The sequence below is a fragment of the Arachis hypogaea genome, chromosome 12, assembly GCF_003086295.3.
Source record: "Arachis hypogaea cultivar Tifrunner chromosome 12, arahy.Tifrunner.gnm2.J5K5, whole genome shotgun sequence".
NCBI lineage: Eukaryota > Viridiplantae > Streptophyta > Magnoliopsida > Fabales > Fabaceae > Arachis > Arachis hypogaea.
Genome location: NC_092047.1, coordinates 31,590,871 through 31,611,942, shown reverse-complemented (window position 1 = coordinate 31,611,942; position 21,072 = coordinate 31,590,871). Strand labels below are relative to the sequence as shown.

Genomic DNA, 21,072 nt, shown 5'->3' with positions numbered 1-21,072 from the left:
AGGTATTACTTGGACGACCCAGTGCACTTGCTGGTTAGTTATGCGAAGTTGTGAAGATATGTTTAGACCATGGTTCTGTGCATCCGTTTTTGGTGCCATTGCCAGGGAATCAATTTCGAACAACAATTCACAACCTGAGTAACAATTTCGCATACCACTACATCTTTTACTATAATTACTATAGTCCTTAAACTTTTACGTTACTTGTCTTTATGTCCTTGCCATTTACTTTAATTATTTTTATATTCTTTAACTTTTGAATATTACACTTTAATCCCTAGACTTTAGTTATTTATAGATTAGCCCTTAAGCTTTAGTTAATTATATTTTAATCCCCAAATTTTGACTAAACTAATTATACTTTTACCTCTGAATTTTCACCAAATTACATTTTTTCGTTTGTTATTCTCGAAACTCTGTTTTCTTATGCCTTGGCGCCTAGCACCAGTGGTGGATACCCAGTGCCACAAGTCATAATGCATGGCGCTTAGTGCCCATAACCAGCGCTCAACGCCTTCGAAGAGTGAACTTCATAGCAAAATGTAGGTGCTCAGCGCCCAGGGGACTAAACGGTGGGGCGCCCACCACCCATGATGTTTCAAGAGGAGGGCGCTTTTTATCCATGGAGTTCCCAGGGGAGGGTGCCCAGTGGCCATGAAATTTAAATAGGGCACCCAGCACCCATAAGGTTCCAAAGGGAGGGTGCCCAGCACCCAAGGAGTTTCAAGAAGAGGCAGCCCAATGCCCATAAAATTTCAAGAAAAGGGAGCCTAGCGTCCTGCATTTCAGCCATCAAATATACATCAAAACACCACGCAAATACATAATTTCAAGCATCAAGCAATCAACCAACAACTAGACATCAACAACACAATCAAGTCACAATTAATTTACCAAATCTTACCTCTTTGTTTCAGCTCACAAAAACTGGTTTCTTCTAGGTGATCTCTGTAAAACCCACAAAATTAGAAAATAATTAGTCAATAAATTAATTATTAATCCAAGAAATTAGAAAATAGAATTTTATAGTTTAATGAGGTAGAGCTAATTAAAATAAGAATTTTGACACTAATTTTAAAAGATTTGGCCGAAGATTGGGTCAAACGGGCCAAATCGGTTGAACCGGGCCCAAGGATCAACCCAACACACATTTAAGTGAAGAGCACAGCTCTTCTTCCTCACACAAAGAAGAAAACATGCTGGGCAAGTGTGAGAGAGGGAAAGGAGAGTTTCATGAAAACCTAACCTTCAAAGTGGGATAACTTTTGCTCTGGTGATCGAAATTGCGTGCCATTTGTGACCACGCGTCGGGATCGTCGAGCTCTTCAATTCTATTTAAAAAAAACTATAAGTAACTTGTGTTTACCTAGCTACATTTCTGCTGGTGTGTTAAATTCAGGTTTAGGGTTTGAGGAATTCAATTCCTTGATGATTCTCATGTTTTAGGGGTTCACTAGCCTTGATTCCTTATGGGTATGGCTCAAGGATCAGTGGGTGAAGGTAAGAACCTTAAACCTTTTGCTAATTAGTGAATTAGTAAGCTTGAATGTTGATTATAGTGATACGGTATGGGATTAGATTGAAGATTGTTGATTTGGAGTATATTGATGATGTTGGGAGCTTGGGTCTTGGACCTTGGAGGCTGGGATTTTCTGTTGGTGTGCATTTGCAGCCGCAAATTTTGTGGAACAGTGGTAAAATTGTGACGCTCCAGGTTTTACGAGGAATCGGCCAAGGTATGGATTCGGTTTCTCGTATCTAAAATATAATGTGGCGTGAAAACTTAGGCTAGTGACCTTAAGATAGGAATTGAATTGTGATATTGTTGTTGGTTGAGTTTGATTATTATGTATGTGGTTGATGGTTTTGGAGGTTGTGATAGATGCTTGTATGAATGATGTATGTGTAACTTGGTATATGTATAATGGTTAGTAAATTTAAAGTTGTTGTTGGTACTATATTGGTGGTGAAGTTGATATTATATTTGATATAAATAATTGATGAAATAATTATTTGAATGAATATTGATGATATTTGATGAGTGAATATGAGATTGAAATAAGTGTGATGTTGATGATTGAAATTGGTGGATATGTATGAGGGTTAGTAATGTTGTGATGTGTATTAATGTATGTGAAGGGTTGAACCATGTATTGATATGTATATTGTGTTGAATTGTTGTGAAATAGTTGAGTTCATGAATAATGGCATGAGAAAGTTGATGGCGGTGGGTAGAAGTGGATGACAATGTATGATGTTATTTGGATATAAAATATTGCGTGAAGTGATTATAATTATGAATTGGTTTTTCGTGGAGTAATTAAGGAGTGTTGAGAAATTTTGGGACTTGGTTTGATGTGGTTTGGTAATTTTTAAAAAGGGTTGGAATTGAATTGAATTATGAAAATTGAGGTTTAGCAATCTTTGAGGATTTTTGTGAAAATCTGATTTTTGCTCGAATTTCAACGAGCCATAACTCGGCTTCCCGACTCCCAAATTCTTTCAAACTTATCTCATATGAAAATTGGGTCTGTGAAGTTTACACCGTTTGAAGAACAGATGAAAAATGTTTTAAAACGAGAAAGTTATGGGCGTCGAAAATTCGGTGTGCAAAATTGAAAATTCTGTAGCACTTAGCATTTTTCCCATTCGGGTTAGTCGCATCGCGTGCAGGTGGTCGCATACGGGAGCATGGAAAAAACTCACCATGCATATGCGTGACCCTGTTTTCAGCAAAATTGTATTTTTACGATCTTAACATGCTTTTGAACCTCTAAACCTCTAATTTTACTTCTTTAAACCCTAAATATTAGTTTTAAGTATAGTGAAGAGATTAAGTCATAATAAGAGAGTACTTGGAGGTGAGGAGAAGCTTGAGACATGTTGAATTATGAATGGGAAGTGTAGGAATGGGGTATGTATGAGGTATTTTAGCCTTAATGAAATCGAATGAATGAATGTAAGTGAAAATGAATAAAGAAGTATTACTAAAATATGATTGATGATTAAATGGTTATGATAAATTAAGGAAGCGTGAAAATGTGGCGAGTATGCTGGAGATGCATATATAAGTAATGAATGAATGTAGTAAATGAATCATGAATGGAAAATGCTGGATGTGAGTATGCTTGTATTTTCTCTCTGTTTGTAAGGGTGACAGGGCACAGATACCCTCTAATGGTGACAGGGTACAGATATCCTCTAATGGTGACAGGGCACATATATCCTCTAATGGTGACAGGGCACGGATCCCCTCTAATGGTGTTTATGCGCAATAGAAAGACTGTGCCCGGGTTAGCTACCGAACATGTCGGGTTGGCTTGATAATCGACAGATGATATCATCAGCTATAGGACAGGCATGCATCATATACATCTATGGTTTGTTTGGTGTGCTTTATTTGGAATGCCCAACTGATTGCATAAACTACTTGCTACCTGTTTATCTGCTGTATCTATAATAATTGTGATTTCCTTACATGTAATAATTATGTTTGAAACAAATGAATCCTGTGAAGGTTGGAAGATTTGAAAGAGTTGGAAAGGGGAGTATTAGATAGAACGAAGATCCTTAGTTAGTTGCCTTACTTAGTTTTGGTTTAGTTATGTTTTTATAAGATTAAATCTTATGTCAGAAGTTCTAGGATCACCTTCGGCTTTTTCGGAACATTATATGTTAGAGATGTGGGCACTGTTGCCATACTGAGAACCTTTGATTCTCACCCTATACATATTTTGTGGTTTTCAGATGCAGGACATGAGGCACCTCGCTGAGGCATTCTGGGAGCTCCTTACAGCGAAGATATTTTGCATTTTGGGACTTTATATTGGTTATGTTTATATATGTAGATACTTATTATCTCCACTACTTATGTATATGATGTATTGCTCCTCTTAGAGGTTATTTTGGAGAAACAAGTTCTATAAACTCTGTATTTTGGGCTTATTTTGGGTTCTCTTATATATATGTATAGATACTTATGTGCTCTGATCGGTTTATCTTTGCAAGTCGAGTCTTGAGCTTTGTTATTTGTATCTTGAAACTCTTTAATATATAAGCATGTTTAGCTTACTCTTATCTTGTTTCGGTTACGCTATCATTGACGTGAGTGTTGCGTCTTTTTTATTTAACGCTTTTGTCTTTAACTTTTTTTCAAAGGCTCCTAGATATATATCTCTTTTTCAACTATATTATATATATAATCTTACTTTTAGAGGTTGTAATAGCTCTCCACCTCTGTCTTATAACTTAAGCATAAGATCCTGTGTGGTAGGGTGTTACAATCTCTAGCTCACTTTTTTTCTATTTTTCAATCAAAAACAACTTTTAAACCAAGATATATATGATGACCGAGTCTTCATCACAAGTTTGGGAAGGAATTTCTCACCTTTCTCAAGTGAAAATTGATGGATTCTTGCTCCTTGAAACTCTTTTAAGAGTTTCTAAGCAAGAACATCAAAGATATCAAGTTTTTTCATGATTTTAGCAGGGCCGAATCGTCAAGAGGAGCATACAACAGAAATACTTCAACTCACCTCGACAAATCTCATATGGGTGTGAAGAAGTAAAAAAGGTGAATACTTTAATCGGTTTAAAATTTTTTATCAGAGTTTTAGAACCAAAAGGGTCGAACCTTGAAAGCTTAGCGGTTATGAAGTCTTTTCGACTTTTCCCTCTTGTTCTTCTCTCTCAAAGTCATATACGGAAGAAAGAAAGTAGGAGATAGTTCTCAAGGTCAAGTATGAAGAAGAGAAAAGAAGCAGACGGTGGCTGGAATCAAGGCTGGCCGAATCCCGAAGGTGGTTAGTCACCAGAATTCATTAATAAAATACCATTAAGGAGATAATTACTAAAGCTAGATATATTATATCATAAGTAATTATACTCCTAGAGTAAATATATGAGCTATTAATATAAATGATTCTAGTAACATGATTATCCCAAAAATAAAAGATCTATGATGATACATTTACATAGTTAGGCTCATCGAAAAATGCTAGCATTAACTCATGTCGGTAGATTTGGGCTCAATTATTATATTATAAAACTTATATCCAGTTTAATTAAAGCAGGTAATATAATAATATATAATATTGTTATATTCTTATTTTTGTTCTCTCGAGATTCAGATTTGGCTTGTCGAAACGAGTCTCACCATGACAATCAAACTGTTAAAATTCCTAGTTGAAGTGGCTCGTAAATGCAATCTGCGCTAGTTTAGTAGCTGATGACGCAGTGAGGTGTTTGCTTTATTGTAATTTCAAAAAATTCCATTTCTTCATTAAAAGGTTCTGTTTTGCCAAAAAATAAGCCGTTACAAATCACCATTGATTTTGCCACTTTTCATGAAATGTGTATCTCATTGTCTTAATTTAAGAATGATTAACTCCTCACTTTACCACTTTACCAACTTCCTCACTTTAGAGGATTTTGATCTTGAAATTTAGGATTGTGAAGAGTACAAAGGGCAATAGAGTTGGGTTGGGCACATTCGATATTTATTTTTTTCAGTTCTACTAGGGAATTAACAAGAGCTGTCAATTGCAGCTAACTAGCAATTTTTTTTTCTTTTGAATTCTTTTAGAAGGAACGTGAATTCAAATTATCACGAAAAACTTCTAAAACTTCATGAAAAAATTCAAAATGTAAAAAAACCATCTAAATTCTAATAATAACAAACATCAAAAATCATTATAAAATAATTTTAAAATTTGTTTTAAATATTTCAAAATCATTTTGAAAAATCTAAAATTTGTTTTAAACATTCAAAATTATTTTAAAAATTCTAAAATTCATTTAAAAATTCCAAAATTATTTCCAAAACCATCTTAAAAAGAAACATCCGAAACGTAACAAAAAAAAAACACCCAAAATCTAATAAAAAAAGATATCTGTTCTTGCTGAGGTTGACCGGTGTATAGCTCGTCCGTCGATGAATTTCTTCAAACTTCTCGTCGGAATGAGTTATACGTCGGCAAGGAGAGAACAAGGGGTGGGTACCTGCAAAAGACACTCCGACGCTCAAGTCAGTAAGTGTTTAAGAGGTATAAGAATAATTCTATGAATATAGAATGTAAGACATGAAATAGAAGTTATCATGTGTTGTGTGTAATAATTCTATGAATATAGAATGTAAGACATGATATAGAACTTATAGAACTTATCATGTTGCCTCTTGAGATTAGATATAGAAGGTTCCTTTTATAGGCATAGAATTGATGAATGATATTCATGTTATGACCGTTTGGTCATTAAGATTGAAATGATGGTCATTAAGTCGGTAATGAAGGTGTCGGTTACAAGCAAAGAATAAATGATAATTAACGCCGAGTTATAACTCATAATGCACAATAAAGACCGAGTTATAAGGTGACGGATCACAGCCCCCAAGCTTTGTCTGCCGATCATATGATCCAGGCTAAGCTTGAAAAATAAAATGAGTTATAACTCTAAAAGATAAGTGAATAATGATACAGTGAGCCCCCAAGCTTAGCCGGGTTATTATGTCGGCACTTATTCAAAAAATAATTGAGTGATAAGAGTCATTCAATCAAGATAGTTTAGTGGGGGATACTTTTCCGCTTAAGAACAATTTTAGCATTTGATTGTATGTGAACTGAAAAGTTCAGAGATAGATATCAATTGACGGAATCGATTGTATGATCCGAAGATATAATGATTAATTGTCTTGGAAATTTTTTCGGCCCACAACAACTTATTGATAAATTTCTCGCTCAAAGCAATTAGTTATTGAATTCTTACAATTTATAGTGAAGGTCATACAACATGAATAAGATAAATTGAGAAAATGAATATGTCTAAAATCGTAACATATATTGAATAATATATATTGTAAAAGTAAAAGAATTCAAAATAGAAAAATATACCTTGAAAGTTGATAATTGTAGAGAAGAAGACGACATATATGAATGTCATACATGCCAAATGTGAATATTTGAATTTTGTTTTGTAGGACATGCTTTAATTTGATAATAAAGCAATAAGATAACAGTTATTGAATTATACATTTAGTATAATGTTTCTAGCAGTTACAATATGACAAGGGATATTCTTCGTGCAATAATAATAAATTGCCTGTTTAAGTTTCTACATTAAACAGATAGTAACATAAAATTTAATAGCATAAAGTGAATAGTGTAATAGTTATATACAATTAATATACAATTAAATTTTGATGGAATCCAATTTTAAGATTTGAACTCATCATTACCGTCATTTAATTGTATAAATATAATCATTAAGCAATAAGAATATAATACATAATGAAATAAAAATGCAATTGACATTGTTGTTATATGTCATTATTGTATAAAACATATATTGAGGTTTGAATATAACTAATAAATCAGTAAATATTAGTTACACAAAATATAAATGCAAAAGTATGTTGAATAAAATATATAATATATATAATTTTACTTGTGTAAATAGAAAACTTTGAAACAGTAAGCAAAATTGATAAGTGAATTTGTGCTCGGATTGATTGAGAACCGAGTTTGTTTTCGGATTGGTTCATTGATCGATTATGATATGTGAAAGATTATGATACGTAAAAGTAAAGCACTTCAAATGTATAAAGTACATACTTTATAAAAAGTTACGATAGATTAAAATTTGATAAGAGGTATTAAATAAAATCTTAAAGAAGATTGTTGAGATTGGTTCAAAAATTTGAATGTAAATAAAATTTTATGAACCTAAGGGGAGTAAGAATTATTTTACTCTTCCCCACAGACGGCGCCAATTGTTCTTGTGGAGATTAGCCGGTGTATAGCTCGTCCGTCGATGAATTTCTTCAAACTTCTCGTCGGAATGAGTTATACGTCGGCAAGGAGAGAACAAGGGGTGGGTACCTGCAAAAGACACTCCGACGCTCAAGTCAGTAAGTGTTTAAGAGGTATAAGAATAATTCTATGAATATAGAATGTAAGACATGAAATAGAAGTTATCATGTGTTGTGTGTAATAATTCTATGAATATAGAATGTAAGACATGATATAGAACTTATCATGTTGCCTCTTGAGATTAGATATAGAAGGTTCCTTTTATAGGCATAGAATTGATGAATGATATTCATGTTATGACCGTTTGATCATTAAGATTGAAATGATGGTCATTAAGTCGGTAATGAAGGTGTCGGTTACAAGTAAAGAATAAATGATAATTAACGCCGAGTTATAACTCATAATGCACAATAAAGACCGAGTTATAAGGTGACGGATCAATATCCAAAATTATTTTTAAAATTCCAAAATCTAATAAAACAAGACATCTAAAAATATTAAAAAAAAATCCAAAAATTAAGAAAAGAACATCTAAACTATTAAAAAAATCATCCAAAAACTAATAAAACATCCAAAACATAAGAAAAAGAAACATTCAAAATTTAGAAAAAAAAAACTCCAAAATCAAACAAAAGAAGGAGGAGGAGGAGTGGAGGAGGGAGGCTCTGCACGTCGTGACAGAGGGAGATGCGACGCTGCGCGACGTGAGGAGGGAGTCGCGGTGGTCGGTTGGGCTGCGTGACGCAAGAGAGGGAGCAGTAGTGGTCAAAGCGGGAGCCGATTAGCACAACGAAGGTGACACAATGGAGACACGACAGCGGCTCGATGACGCGGGAGAAGGCAGACGTCGAAGGTATTGTAGGAGAGAGAGAGAGAGAGTACAAGAGTGCATATAAGGAGTAGTTTGTAGCTTAAAGTTGTACAAGGCAGATATAGAGAGCGCAAAAATGATTTTTTGAATTTTAAAATTAAGATTAAGAGGAGTTGACTGAGTTAGCTTATACTATAGTTGACCCTGTACTTTCTCTTATTTTTTTAAATGAATTAGGGAATGAGGCATTGTGCTGAGTCCTTGTGTATTCTATAGTTCAACGAAAAACTATAGGTGTGCAACCACCGACCTTGCCCGTCTCAATTCCGGCAAAGCCCGCAGATAAAATGGTGCGCGTTAAACATGCATTTTTTTGCGGTCCCAAATGTTTAATCTATTCTGTATTTTTTAGTGAGTTAACTATAGGTTGTTTGCTACCCTTAGATTTCATCAGTGCAAATTATGAATTTGATGATAGATTTTTTGGTGGTTTTATTTGTGAGTTTGTCAAAATTTAATTTCTAGATTTATGGTGATCTCATAAAAAGTTTTATTTAAATTGAAGAGGGTATACTTCCAATATATATTAAAAAAAAATGTTTCCGAGTGAATATTATTTTGGTGAATTCTACTTAATTATTTTTCTATTAGTGTCAAGTGTCAAAATGATATTACTTGAAAAAAGTGCGCATTACGAGATTATATATTATTTGACCAACTTAATTAGATTTGATAATTTAACAACAAAATGTGAGTGTTTATATATATATATATATATATATTAGAAGGATAATTAAATCAGATATCAATAGAGAATATACATTAAAATAAAAAATATACATTAAAAATGAGTTAAACTATACATATATTTATACAAAAATATATAGTAGTTAATTTTTAGTGGTTTATTTTGGTATATGTATATATATCATGAAAATACTATTTTATATCAATTAGAGTTTATGAATTATAGAATAGTAATGCCTAATTACTATTTTTGTAAGTGTGATCCATTTTAAAATGTTTGTACTAAACTATTTCAACACTCATATTCTCAAGCCGTTATAAAGAAAGTAGAAACAACTAAAGAAAGAAAAAAAAAATCCTTAAGAGCATATTCTATCAAACACAAATTATGAACAATAATATTAACAGTAAATTGCCATAATTTAATAGGGAATTATTCCCCCGTAGATTAACTCTAGTGAATGTATCTAACAACTGGTCAACGACAGAACTGTGGCAGCTATAATGTTGACCTCACTTCTTTTGAAAGGTAAGCATAGAGAATAAAGCTATTGCCCGAGCGGTTACACCCATAAGAATTAGGATGGAAACACACAAACTCCAATCATGAATATTATAGTCACTTCTCTTTAGTGAACCACAACGACTTATGATCCACACTCCATGGTACCTGCATTTTATGCATTATTGATCAGTACCTTGTGGTGTTCCTTCATGTTATATTTTCTTTTAATTTTTCAAATATCACATATAAATTGCCTTATCATTTTCAGTTCTTGGAAACAAAGCTATCTTGATCAGTACCTTTAAAATGCTTTACTTATATTTAATTTTTTCTAATAGTTATTTTTGCAAAGTGGATCTGTACTCCTCCTGTGAGTTTGCATTGTTCCTCTTCATGTTACTAAAGTTCTTTTATCAAAAATTAAATCAAATAAAACAAGAGGAAGGAAAGAAAGAAAGAAGAGAGCATAACCATTTTGACCCGTAAAAAATTACGCTTTTGACAAAATAAACCTTAAAAGATGTAAATGACAAAATGATCCCCTAAATATATGCTCAAACTGAACAAATGTTTAGTCCATTTACTTACATACTTATACAGATTTGGTTCATTTTTGTCAAGTAGAACACATCTTTTGGGGTTCGTTATATCATTTGCATATTTTGAGATCTATTTTGTCAAAATTGTAATCTTTCGGGTGCAAAATGACTATTTACTCAAGAAGAAAAAGGATGATGCTCACTTTGGTCAATGCAGGTTCATGTGTAAGTTATTTTGGTCTGTATAGATTTCGATAGGTCAACATAGTCCTGTGAGTCAAATTACTCAAGAAACTAATTTGACTCGTTTACTGACTACCGTCCTATCAAAACTTACAAGGAACAAAATAACTCATTGCTGTATCTATAGGGACTAAAGTTACTATTAACCCAAAGAGAAATTTCTTAGCTACTACAGTTTTTACTTTTTTATTCTTTTATTTTTCACTGCATTTAGGCCACGCAATGCGAATTTAAGTTTGAGAAAGTACACGGCCGTAAAACTTGATTAGTTTGCACAATATCAAGGGAGACATGGAGATGCAGGCTCTAGCTGGCTTCTCTCTATATCCAGGCAATTCATGAGTTGCTTTTGGATGTATTAAACAAGCACATATGTAGTCTAATCAACAACCATTATTAACCATAACATACCTTTCAGCATTTGCGATTACGAATGCTTCTAAAGCCCACTTAGGGTAGCATAAATTTGCTAGAACCTTCAAAAATTTACTGTCTTTAGCTTGTGTTGCAACAAGGGTTAAAACAACTGGAAGAAGCACTGACCACTGCAACAAACAATCACATGTTGGACCGGATGGGGCAAAATAATGATGAGCAAATGTTTTCAGTTTGTTGATAAAAGTTTTATATTATAAATCTAAATCTAATGCAGTGATACTTACTAGCTGTGCCGCGCCAGGTTTGAATACTATTGCCAATGTATATGCTATTCCAGTCACACAGTATACTAGACAGAGCAGCACAATGTAATTATCCGCAAAAGTTGATCTTGGATAGGTGAAGAAATAGAACATAGAGAGGTACACCACAGGCTTAACCAGAGTATTAAAATGATCCATTGTATCTCTAGAAAGAAAGTAAGCCAAGCTGCTCATCCCAGAATCCCTCTCCCTCCAGTAGTGCAATTTATCCAGAGAAAATGATCTCAAGGCCGAAATTTTACATAAAAGAGCTGAAATTAGGAATGAACAACAACAATGAGCGAAATAGAAGCACTGACCATTTGAATTAAGCTGAACTGTTTTAAATACTATTAAATTTATTTTCTATTCTAGAATGAAAATCATATTAATACTCATGTTATGCCCCATGGATCAAACCAATAAGGCAACAATCATAAGACATGAATGGGGGACAAACACAAAACAGAAGTTAGGTTATAATCGCTTAAAAGTCTTAAACCTTGTTTGATTACACGTGTTTACTTACGTCTGATGGAAATCAAGGTGAGTGAAAAATACAAACCTACAAGTCAAGTATATGATACTTATTTTCATATTGGATGTTACCAATGCAATTAATATCATTTCACATTTCTCTATCTAAAACGCACATTTTTTGGGTGTTATATAAGGTAACGATCTTAGCTTGCAGTCATATTTTGATTGCAGCAAACAACAATACAGATTATTTAGATATAAAGAGGAAAAATAAAATTGGATTGATACTTATTTTTGAGAAACTAGTTTTTTACTTCCTCCTTCTCAAAATAAGTATCTCTTTTACCTTTTAGATTCATTGAAAAAATAATGTATTTGGCAATCTTTTTGTCAAGATTCACTAATTTTTCAATGAACATAAAAAGTACAAGTGACGCTTATTTTGATAAGAGAATACTTACACTCAGAAGTATATTATCAAATCATAAGATGTGAATTCTTCAATTGTGCATAGTTTAAAATCCATTCCTTAAATTACTCAAACTTATTTTGTTAATTCTAATAAATATGAGATTAATTTTCCATCAGACCTTGTCCTAATATGCTGTATCCTATATATTTATTATCCCCCATTGAGTTTAACATGTCATATATGGCAATATACATGCTAACACAACTCCCGACTAGTTAACAACATAACATGAGGGACCTACTAAATTAATAATAAAAGGTCAGAGTAGTATATCAAATTTCACCCATTATTCAAATTGGTCTTCCCGATTTTTATTAAATCCTCAAATTTTCAACGTCAATCATGCTCATCCCTACCCAGTTTTGTGTCCATACTCTGTTATTTTTGCTCACCGGCGGTGTTTTTTTCTTTCCAGGTTGTAGCGGTTTCAAATCCCTACTAACAGGAAAGTATAACTATCACAATTTATCAACATTTTTCTGTGGATTCACCTCCCACAAGTGAGTGAAACAACGGAGTGTGAACTGAAATTAGGTAGAAACAAACATGATTGACGTTGGAAAATTTGGAGAACTAATTTGATTTGAGTAAAATTAGGAGGACCAATTTGACTAACGAGTGAAATTTGAGGGACCATGTTGATCATTTGCACATTAAACTAACTATAAGAAGTTAACTTACATACACAAATCACTGTATAGATGTATCCATCTCCACCAAACTTCTGATCATTTCCTCTACTCAGCGCTCCTAAGCAAGCTCCAGCAAGTAATAATATTAGATAATCTATAGCTTGGATTTTAGACTCCCTTAGTCGCTGCTTCACAATCCTAAAATAACATTGGCATGAGTAAGGTAACAAACAGATAACAAAGCAATATGTAGACACAAAATCTAATAGACATGCTCGTCATTAAATATTTATATGCTGTGTTGTCCAATCAGCATTCAGAACTAGAAATTGTGATGCTTCTGGGAGAAACTAATCCATATTATGGAAATTTTCAACAAGGCATTGAAGTTTTAGACATCAAAGTGAACAAAAATACTGAAGTCATTGCATGGTTTACCGTATAAGGAAGTACTTGTATTGCTTGAATATCCCAGGAGTTTTCCGGTTAGATAAATCCTGGGATTTCAAAAAGTTGAATAGTATCTTCTCCCCCTCCAATTCAACGACGTGTCTAACATCATGCAATAGTTCTCCGGCAAAGCTTCTTTCGTCATGTCCAGAGCCATTGGGATCAGTTTCTTTAGCTGGATTTGGAGTTAAGTTACCAAATTTCACTGCATTCTTCTGCATATCAAGAGGTACTGGGTATCCCTTATGAAGCATCCATCTAACTGGCAGGTCTTTATAACTGACTCCCGAGCTTCCACCAGGTTCTACTATGCCCTCCAAAATGTCGATAAAGTAATCAGGAGGATTGATCCGCTCCGGAATACAGATCCCAAGTCCTAGAAAGTATTCTTCAACTTTCTTGACAGGTCCATGATACACAGTAAGACCTCCTTTCGCCAGAAGTATCAACTCATCAAACATATTGAACAATGCATAGCTACAGCGAAAAGATCAGTCATCAATTAAACAAAGGGAGAGTTATATTGTTTTTAACAAGTTCAAACTAAAAGCATGGGGTATAAAAAAGATCAGTCTTCAAAATGGTTTCTTATTTGGAGTGCACATGCAGCGATCAACAACGCTAGAAGGACAACAGAAACTAGATGATAAACACAATCAATAGATAAAGGAAATGTAAATATCCGCTCTTGTGCTATCAAAGTGAAATCAGATCAGTAAGGTCTTGTAAATATATATAAGTAATAGGATTCTCAAATAAATAAATAAAACTCCAAAATAAAATGGGATAACCCAGCCATTCAAGACACTTGGTGATCCCATACTAGTTCCCTTATTCTTTTCGTATCCTCATAGCCTTCCCCACCAAAGTGACCAAACAATAACATATGTTGGAAGCTAATGGATTGGTGGCTAAATGGGAGATTACTTACGGTTAATGTAGGGTAAATAGGAGAAAGAACTCATTGCATTTTCATTTCATCCAAAGAGAGGTGCACATATAGATATCTATCAACTACTAGCATAAATTCTAAAATACTAACTATCAACTACATTCATAAAAGCTAAGCTACTAACAACCAACTACATGCTAACTTTCAACACTTACAACATATAAACAAAACTTATCGCACTTTATTCTGTGACAGAATATTAAAGAAATATAACATAAAAGCTAAAGAGCAAAGAAACATAGAAACCTTTCGATATGCTAAATAATATGATCGATTTCATTCACTGTCGACAAGTTATAATATTGAGAGGTTGCTCAGTTGGTTTATTTTCTTCGTGCAGCTGCTGCTTGAATTCAATATATCTTTAATTCAAATCATTTACAGGGGGACCCTTCTTATTTGTCTTGCTTTTTATTATTAATCAAAAGGTTCTCAGTGTCAAAAGGTTTATGCAGCCTATCAGATTTTAACAAAATGAAACAATCATGAAATTAAAAGTCACCTTGGTTGGTGAACCACCATGCATATGTTCACTCCTTGAAGAGCTTCCCGTCTTAATGCTCTAAGAAGTAGCTGACATGATGCACTGTCCAAACCAGATGTGGGTTCATCTAACAATAAAAGTGAAGGTTCCATGACCATTTCCAGTCCAACATTTACACGCTTCCTTTGGCCACCGGAAATCCCTCGTTTTTCTACAGTTCCAACCAAAGAATTCCGCACAGATTGAAGGCCCAAGAATTCAATAACTCTTTCTACAACCAGAACTTTGTCTGCTTTCGGCAAGTCAGCAGATAGCCTATTAACAGAACAACAAATTCATTTCTTAACCAGATATTCAAACATATAAGAGCTATCACAGAAACGATATAGGCACAAATGCTATAACAAGAGAAAGGGAACTGAGGTTACATTTAGACAAGGGAAAAATTATATGGTTTGCAAAAATCTGTCAGATTCCATGTTATTTACCTGCACTGTGCACTGAACCATAAATTCTCTTCTACTGTCAGATTTCCATGAACTATGTCATCTTGTGGCACAAAACCAATAATTTTCTTATAGGAGTGGATTGATTCAGTCTTTCCATTTATAAGAACTGAACCAGTCATCTTGCATCCAAATGCTTTTCCAGCTACTGCTGAAAGAAATGTTGTCTTACCGGCCCCTGATGGACCCATGACAGCAGTAATGCGCCCAGGTTTAATTTTCCCCGTTACACATCTCAATATAAGTTTGTTTTGCACCTTCAAAATGAGAGTTAGATCTTTGAAAGAAATTTCCATTAACAGCCGTTTCCTTGGTTCACCTTTGGTAGCCATGTTAACTACTCCTGAGAAAGTAAGATTCTTGTTTTCTTGTTGCTGTGCCTTCTCCTTCTCCAATTGAGCATATGCATACTTAAAAATCTGGCTATGAGTTTCAGGTTGCTTTTCCTTAGAAGCTTTGCCTTGGACACTTTTATCTCTAGTTTTAGTTTCTAAGTGAAGGTTATCGTCATTTTCAATTTCATGCATCATCTGCATCGTATCAATGGATTCTTTAGCCTTTTCTTTTTGAACAGCTGATGAGCTGGAAGCAATGTTTGGAGTAATAGGGTGTGAATGTGAAAGCAATTCTATATCAGTTTCTGAAGTTGCTTGACCCAATATTTTAACTTTTTCTGGATCTGCTACGTCCTTCTTACGCGAAAATGTTCGTGATAGTTGAGCTTGTAGTCCACTTGCACTCTTTTTAGCAACATCTTTTGCAGTTTTCCATCTTTGTCGTGCATTTGAAGTCTTCCTTACAGATCTAGCTGCTGCTTCTCTGGACTTCGCCATTCTCCTTTCCCTAGTACTGAGAACTTGATCAGAACAGCTGTAAATGATAATCAGCAATGTACTCAAAGCAGCCTGCATTAGTAGTTGAAGAGTGTTAACTAACTTCTATGATCATGGTCTGTATCACAGATTATAACTTCTATGTTTCTAAATGTGACATGGTGTTAAGCATCAACCATATCACCTATGTAGATAAAGAAAATTAAGAAATAAAAAGGACCATAAAATATCTTATCTGTTTTCATTTCTTAATTTTTTGCTGAGCATATATCCAATATGGCTACTTTTGTTACAAGATATGGCTTATAGGTACAAATTCCTCATTGAACAATTGCAAACAATTGGAACTGAATGAAAGATCAAATATTGAACATATAACATATAACTGAGAAGAAAAAGGGAAACAAAACAGCAAGGAAGAGGAATATTAGAAAGCAAACAAACTTCTAAAAGCACCAAGTAGGCCCCAAGTCATCAAAACAAAAATCATCATGATGTCCAAATAAAAAGGGAACCTAAATAAATATATGAATAGGCACTATTATTACTAATCCATAATCAGGTTAAGGTATAGAAAGTTACAATGAGCATAATTCCGTACACACCCATGTTTTGGGTCTCAGCTTTCGATTTACATGAAGTCAACTTGAAGCATCCTACAAGAGAATCAGTAAATGGTAATATGTCTCAGCATGGGTCAGAAACAGTTGAGGAAAATAATGACACCAGTTTGTTGCTATAATAATTCACAATTCATGCGATCTTACTTGTCTGAGATATAGAACCCATCCTACAGTAATGCCTGAAATTCCAAGAGAGAACATTAAAAGTATTAGAGTAACAAATTTTGAAGACATAAGTATTATTATATCTGTTTTTATAGGATTCAATAACTGATTCTTTGGGGAATACTTTGTTTGGTGTCTTCCATGAATCTTGGTTGTGCCCCACATCCTTGGATCAGTTTTTATTGACTAGGTTCACAAGGGTTGTGGTAGCAGAAAAGAGGCAAAACCTTTGTACCATTATGCAGTATATGCCACTCGTTGGAGTACATGGCATAGCACAATTAATGCAACTTAATGATAGGTTTTCAGATAAACAAGTTTTATGGGATACATTTAGGCATTTCAACTCTGTACGATGTAAAGCTCATGATCTCTTTTGAGGACTTTCCTTCTCGGACATGTTGAGAGATCATAAGCATCACTTCACTAATGTTTTGTTCTATTTTTTCTTTTTGTGGGAGGATCTATTTTCCTCTGCTCCTTGTATCATCCATTTTCCCGTCTTAATGCTATTCTTCTTTCATCACAAAAATAAATAAATAAAAACACAAATAATAATTAAAAAAAGGTATGGACATTAAAATGCTACTATAAAATGCTATTTCATTATATATTAGCAGTTGATAAGGAGTAAACCAATGAATAAAGTAATACCCACTACTGCAAGGAATACGTTTTGTAGTTGTTGGGCAATACCATCCTGCTGGACAGAATGTCTCACTACCGCTATCAACATCAGCCCAAATATTTGCACCTCCACAGGTATGGTTTGGCCGCATTGGAGGCAATTGATAACGATATCTTCAAAAAAGTGTCAAAGGATTAGTTTATAAATAAAGCATGCAAGCGATTATTCTATAAATAAAAAGAGAGAGATTTGAAAATTAGAACTCACGGTTCACATACACCAGTTGTGTTATTGAGTTTTGCAAGAGGACAATAGGATCCAAGAGGGCAAGCTTCCAGAACAAATATTTCAAATACCATGAAAAGATAAAAGCATTAGAGATATCTTTTAGCATCAAAATTGGCAACAAATATCACCATTACACGGATTTTCCTTATGTTTCAACCTTCCAACGTATTGCTGAAATAACCACCGAGCGAAATATACTACCTTCTTGTCTAGAATAACATCACATCTATATCCAGAAACATATGAAAAACAACAACAAATTTTCTAGACGAGGTCGACTGGTCTACATGAGTCAACTGAGCTTGCACTAAGCTGTTTAAATCAAAGGAAAACTACACTAAGCTATTTAAATCAGTGACGAAAAAACCATCTCAGACGTTCTTGATGTACTTACGTATCATGCATGTGATACCATGAGGGCAAAAGAAACCTTCACAACATGGTTCACAGTCAGTAGTTCTTGAAGGCATATCCTGTGAATTTTGGAGTTCAGCCTGCTCGGTCGAGGGAGCACTACAGGCCCATCCTGGCTCACAACCAGATACCCATGAGGTTAAATTGCAGTTCTTGTTAGGCTTCAAATAGTTAATACCATTAGATCTATCCAATAAACTATTTGAGTAAAACTTTATTTCGGCTTCATTACATATGCGTTGCTTTATGTCCCCTGTTAATACATCAAAACCACCAGAATCCAAAAGCATTAAGAGTCATATTAGAAGTAAAACAGATTTCCGGTAAATAACAGAAAATTATTGAATGGAATGATAGTTGAAAAGGCACAATATTGGTATGAACAGAATAGAAATAGTCAGCATTAATAGATGGTATGTAGATTCATAACATCTAGCACAATGAAGATGAAAACATCCAGATTTTCCAAACCAACATGTTTATATTCTGCTGGATAAAACCTGTGCCATTTCTTTTTGTCTAATTCTTATCACAATATATGATGTTAGTATTCTTACCTTTCGTCTTTTGAATGCAAGAAGTCAAGAAGCCCAAGTCAGATGAAAAGTTAAATGCATTATTCCAATCAGCATTCCTAGAATAAGAAAATCGAGCTTAATATCAAAATAAGTTTCTAAATGATTTTATAAGGTGCCGTTGGCTAAGAAAAAGATTTATAATTTCAAGTAATAAATGCACATCACCAACAGCAAGCCAGCTTGTGTTATCAGATAGTGTAACCATTCAATGAATCAGATCACATAATAGTTTTAAAAATCTTTAATTTCAACAGTGGCATTTCAACCAGTGCCTTACTATTCAAGGATAAACTTTCCTCATTTGATTCTTTAACCAATGCCATAATAATAGAAGAAGTTAACTACTCAGACAATTGCGCAAGCTCATTTAAGGGCACTAACATAAGCAGTCAAAACAGGATTAAATTGGAAGAGAAAAGAAATAAAATAAATACACACGCATCATTAATTTCTTTAAATAAACTTAAAAAATGATCTCAATTGAAAATTTGAAGCACAATGCTTAAAAGTTAAAACTAAGAACTGATTCAAATAAGTTGCTTTAACAATTAACATCAACTGCAGTTTCTCATCAACACTAGTAATATTCAGTAAAATGAAACTTCATGAAACTATAAACTTCAAGCTTCTTTTAACCATAAAAAAGAGTCATGACTTTTCCAATACAATTATAAATTGATGTATTTGGATGCTATTTGTATACAACACAAATTCATTGATTTATGATTGCGCCAATAAAGCAAATTCAGTTTGAGGTGAAATGAAACTGTTTCGCTGACACTGATTAAACAGGATTAAATTAGAAGGGGAATAAAACGAAGGAAACAAATGCACATGCATCATTAATTGCTTTAAACAAACTCCAAAAATAATTTCAGTTTTCAAAATTTAATGCAGTGTTTAAAACTAGTCATGGAAGTTAACGAAACTACAAACTTAAGCTTCTTTTGAGCATAAAAAAGTGTTCCCTTACTAAAACAATTATTCTAAAACCAAAATTGAGTACAAATAAACTAACAGATCTTCGACGCAGAAACTGGAGCGGTTGCTAATTTCGTGACTGAGGAAAGAGGTGACGTTGGAGACTTGGCTGTAAACAAGCTGTGTCAAAACAGAGAGAACAGCAGGGTTGTCAAGGTCACTCATTTGCTGGCACTTCACCCCATTCAATAAGCTCGAGGCCGTAACTGCCAAAGCAAGAACCACTAACAAATCCTTGGTGCTCCAGCTGGGCATATTGTTGGAATGTGAAAAGAATGGGACCGAACAGGCGTTTGGGAATTGGAAATGTGGAGAACGCCCGGGGGGGCCTTATTTCTATTCGGTGGATGGAGTCAATGAGTCAATGATGGTTGAGATTAGGAGCCATTTGGAAGGAGAACAGGGGGAGTGTTTTGAAATTCCAAGAAGCTGCTTTAAACGTTAGTACTGCAGGCTGGCGCATGTGGAAATTGGAAGATGGTGATTTGTGAGTGGGACTTGCGAGGATGGGAGACCCGGACCGCGTCCAACTTGGGGCAAGTAGACCATCTCCCCAATGCAGCAGATAAAATATATCAAATCACGCAGTCTTCGGTTCTGACTTCGGACACAACTCTTGCCACTAGTCGTCTAGTCGAGACTTGAGAATGTCTTGATCTATGATCAATAAAAAGTTTTTTTTAATAAATAAAATAAATATTAAATTTACGCCTATAAACACCTACGAGTAAATTAAGACTAAATCTTCCTTTTGGTCTCTGACATTTTATGTCATTACCTATTTTGATCTTCAAAATTTAAAATTATCTATATTGATCTTCTAAATTTAGATCCGGACATCAATGTGATTTCTCGACTCTTTCCAACGATGATTAAGTAAATGGAGTGTTGAAATGGCACTCTCCTTGCCACATTAGACACTGCAATAGCTAGCTGACATGGCAAAAGTTATATTTGTACTCAATTTAGTCTTTGAAACCTTAATTATCTTATTATTTATCTGAGTTAGATTCTTTTTCAACCTCCTCTTCCTCCCTCTTGTCTTTTTATTCCTCTTTATGTTCTTGTTGTTGCCCTTCTCCTTGTTAAAGATTTGTCATTCGTCGCTATTAGTTGAGGCACCATGACGGGTGGTCGAAGCACCGCATCTGGAAGCTCGGTTTGCTCTCCTTCGAATGGTAACTGGGTCAGGTCGCAAAGCCGGAACAGAAGTGCAAAAGTACAGGAATGGTGTGGGTGCGTGGTGGCACGAATTC

The 21,072-nt window shown here is 34.2% G+C and overlaps 1 protein-coding gene across 2 annotated transcripts; it reads right to left on the bottom strand.

The window, feature by feature from the left end:
* Nucleotides 1–9,704: 9,704 nt before the first annotated feature.
* LOC112727270 (ABC transporter G family member 24) lies at nt 9,705–20,484 on the bottom strand. Of its 2 annotated transcripts, none has more exons than XR_011868456.1 (14): nt 19,854–20,448; nt 18,815–18,891; nt 18,238–18,510; nt 17,823–17,886; nt 17,582–17,728; nt 16,907–16,941; nt 16,722–16,795; nt 15,289–16,211; nt 14,819–15,115; nt 13,353–13,841; nt 12,968–13,112; nt 11,313–11,602; nt 11,062–11,195; nt 9,705–10,033 (listed from the first exon to the last, which is right to left on the bottom strand). XR_011868456.1 is itself a non-coding variant. In XM_025776948.3 (14 exons), exons 1-14 carry the CDS (start codon nt 20,069–20,071, stop codon nt 9,877–9,879), a joined length of 3,327 nt encoding a protein of 1,108 aa, XP_025632733.1. In that variant the 5' UTR covers nt 20,072–20,484; the 3' UTR covers nt 9,705–9,876. The 2 variants fall into 2 exon arrangements, 1 of the variants encoding a protein (XP_025632733.1); XM_025776948.3 differs by having other exon boundaries at nt 12,964–13,112; nt 19,854–20,484.
* Between the last annotated feature and the right edge of the window lie 588 nt (nt 20,485–21,072).

Coding starts and splice junctions, on each gene's coding strand:
- LOC112727270 (XM_025776948.3), bottom strand. CDS start 20,071: ATGCCCAGCTGGAGCACCAAGGATTTGTTAGTGGTTCTTGCTTTGGCA. Junction 18,892..19,853: donor AGTTTCTGCGTCGAAGATCT/GTTAGTTTATTT, acceptor TTCTTATTCTAG/GAATGCTGATTGGAATAATG. Junction 11,196..11,312: donor AACCTGGCGCGGCACAGCTA/GTAAGTATCACT, acceptor TGTTTGTTGCAG/TGGTCAGTGCTTCTTCCAGT.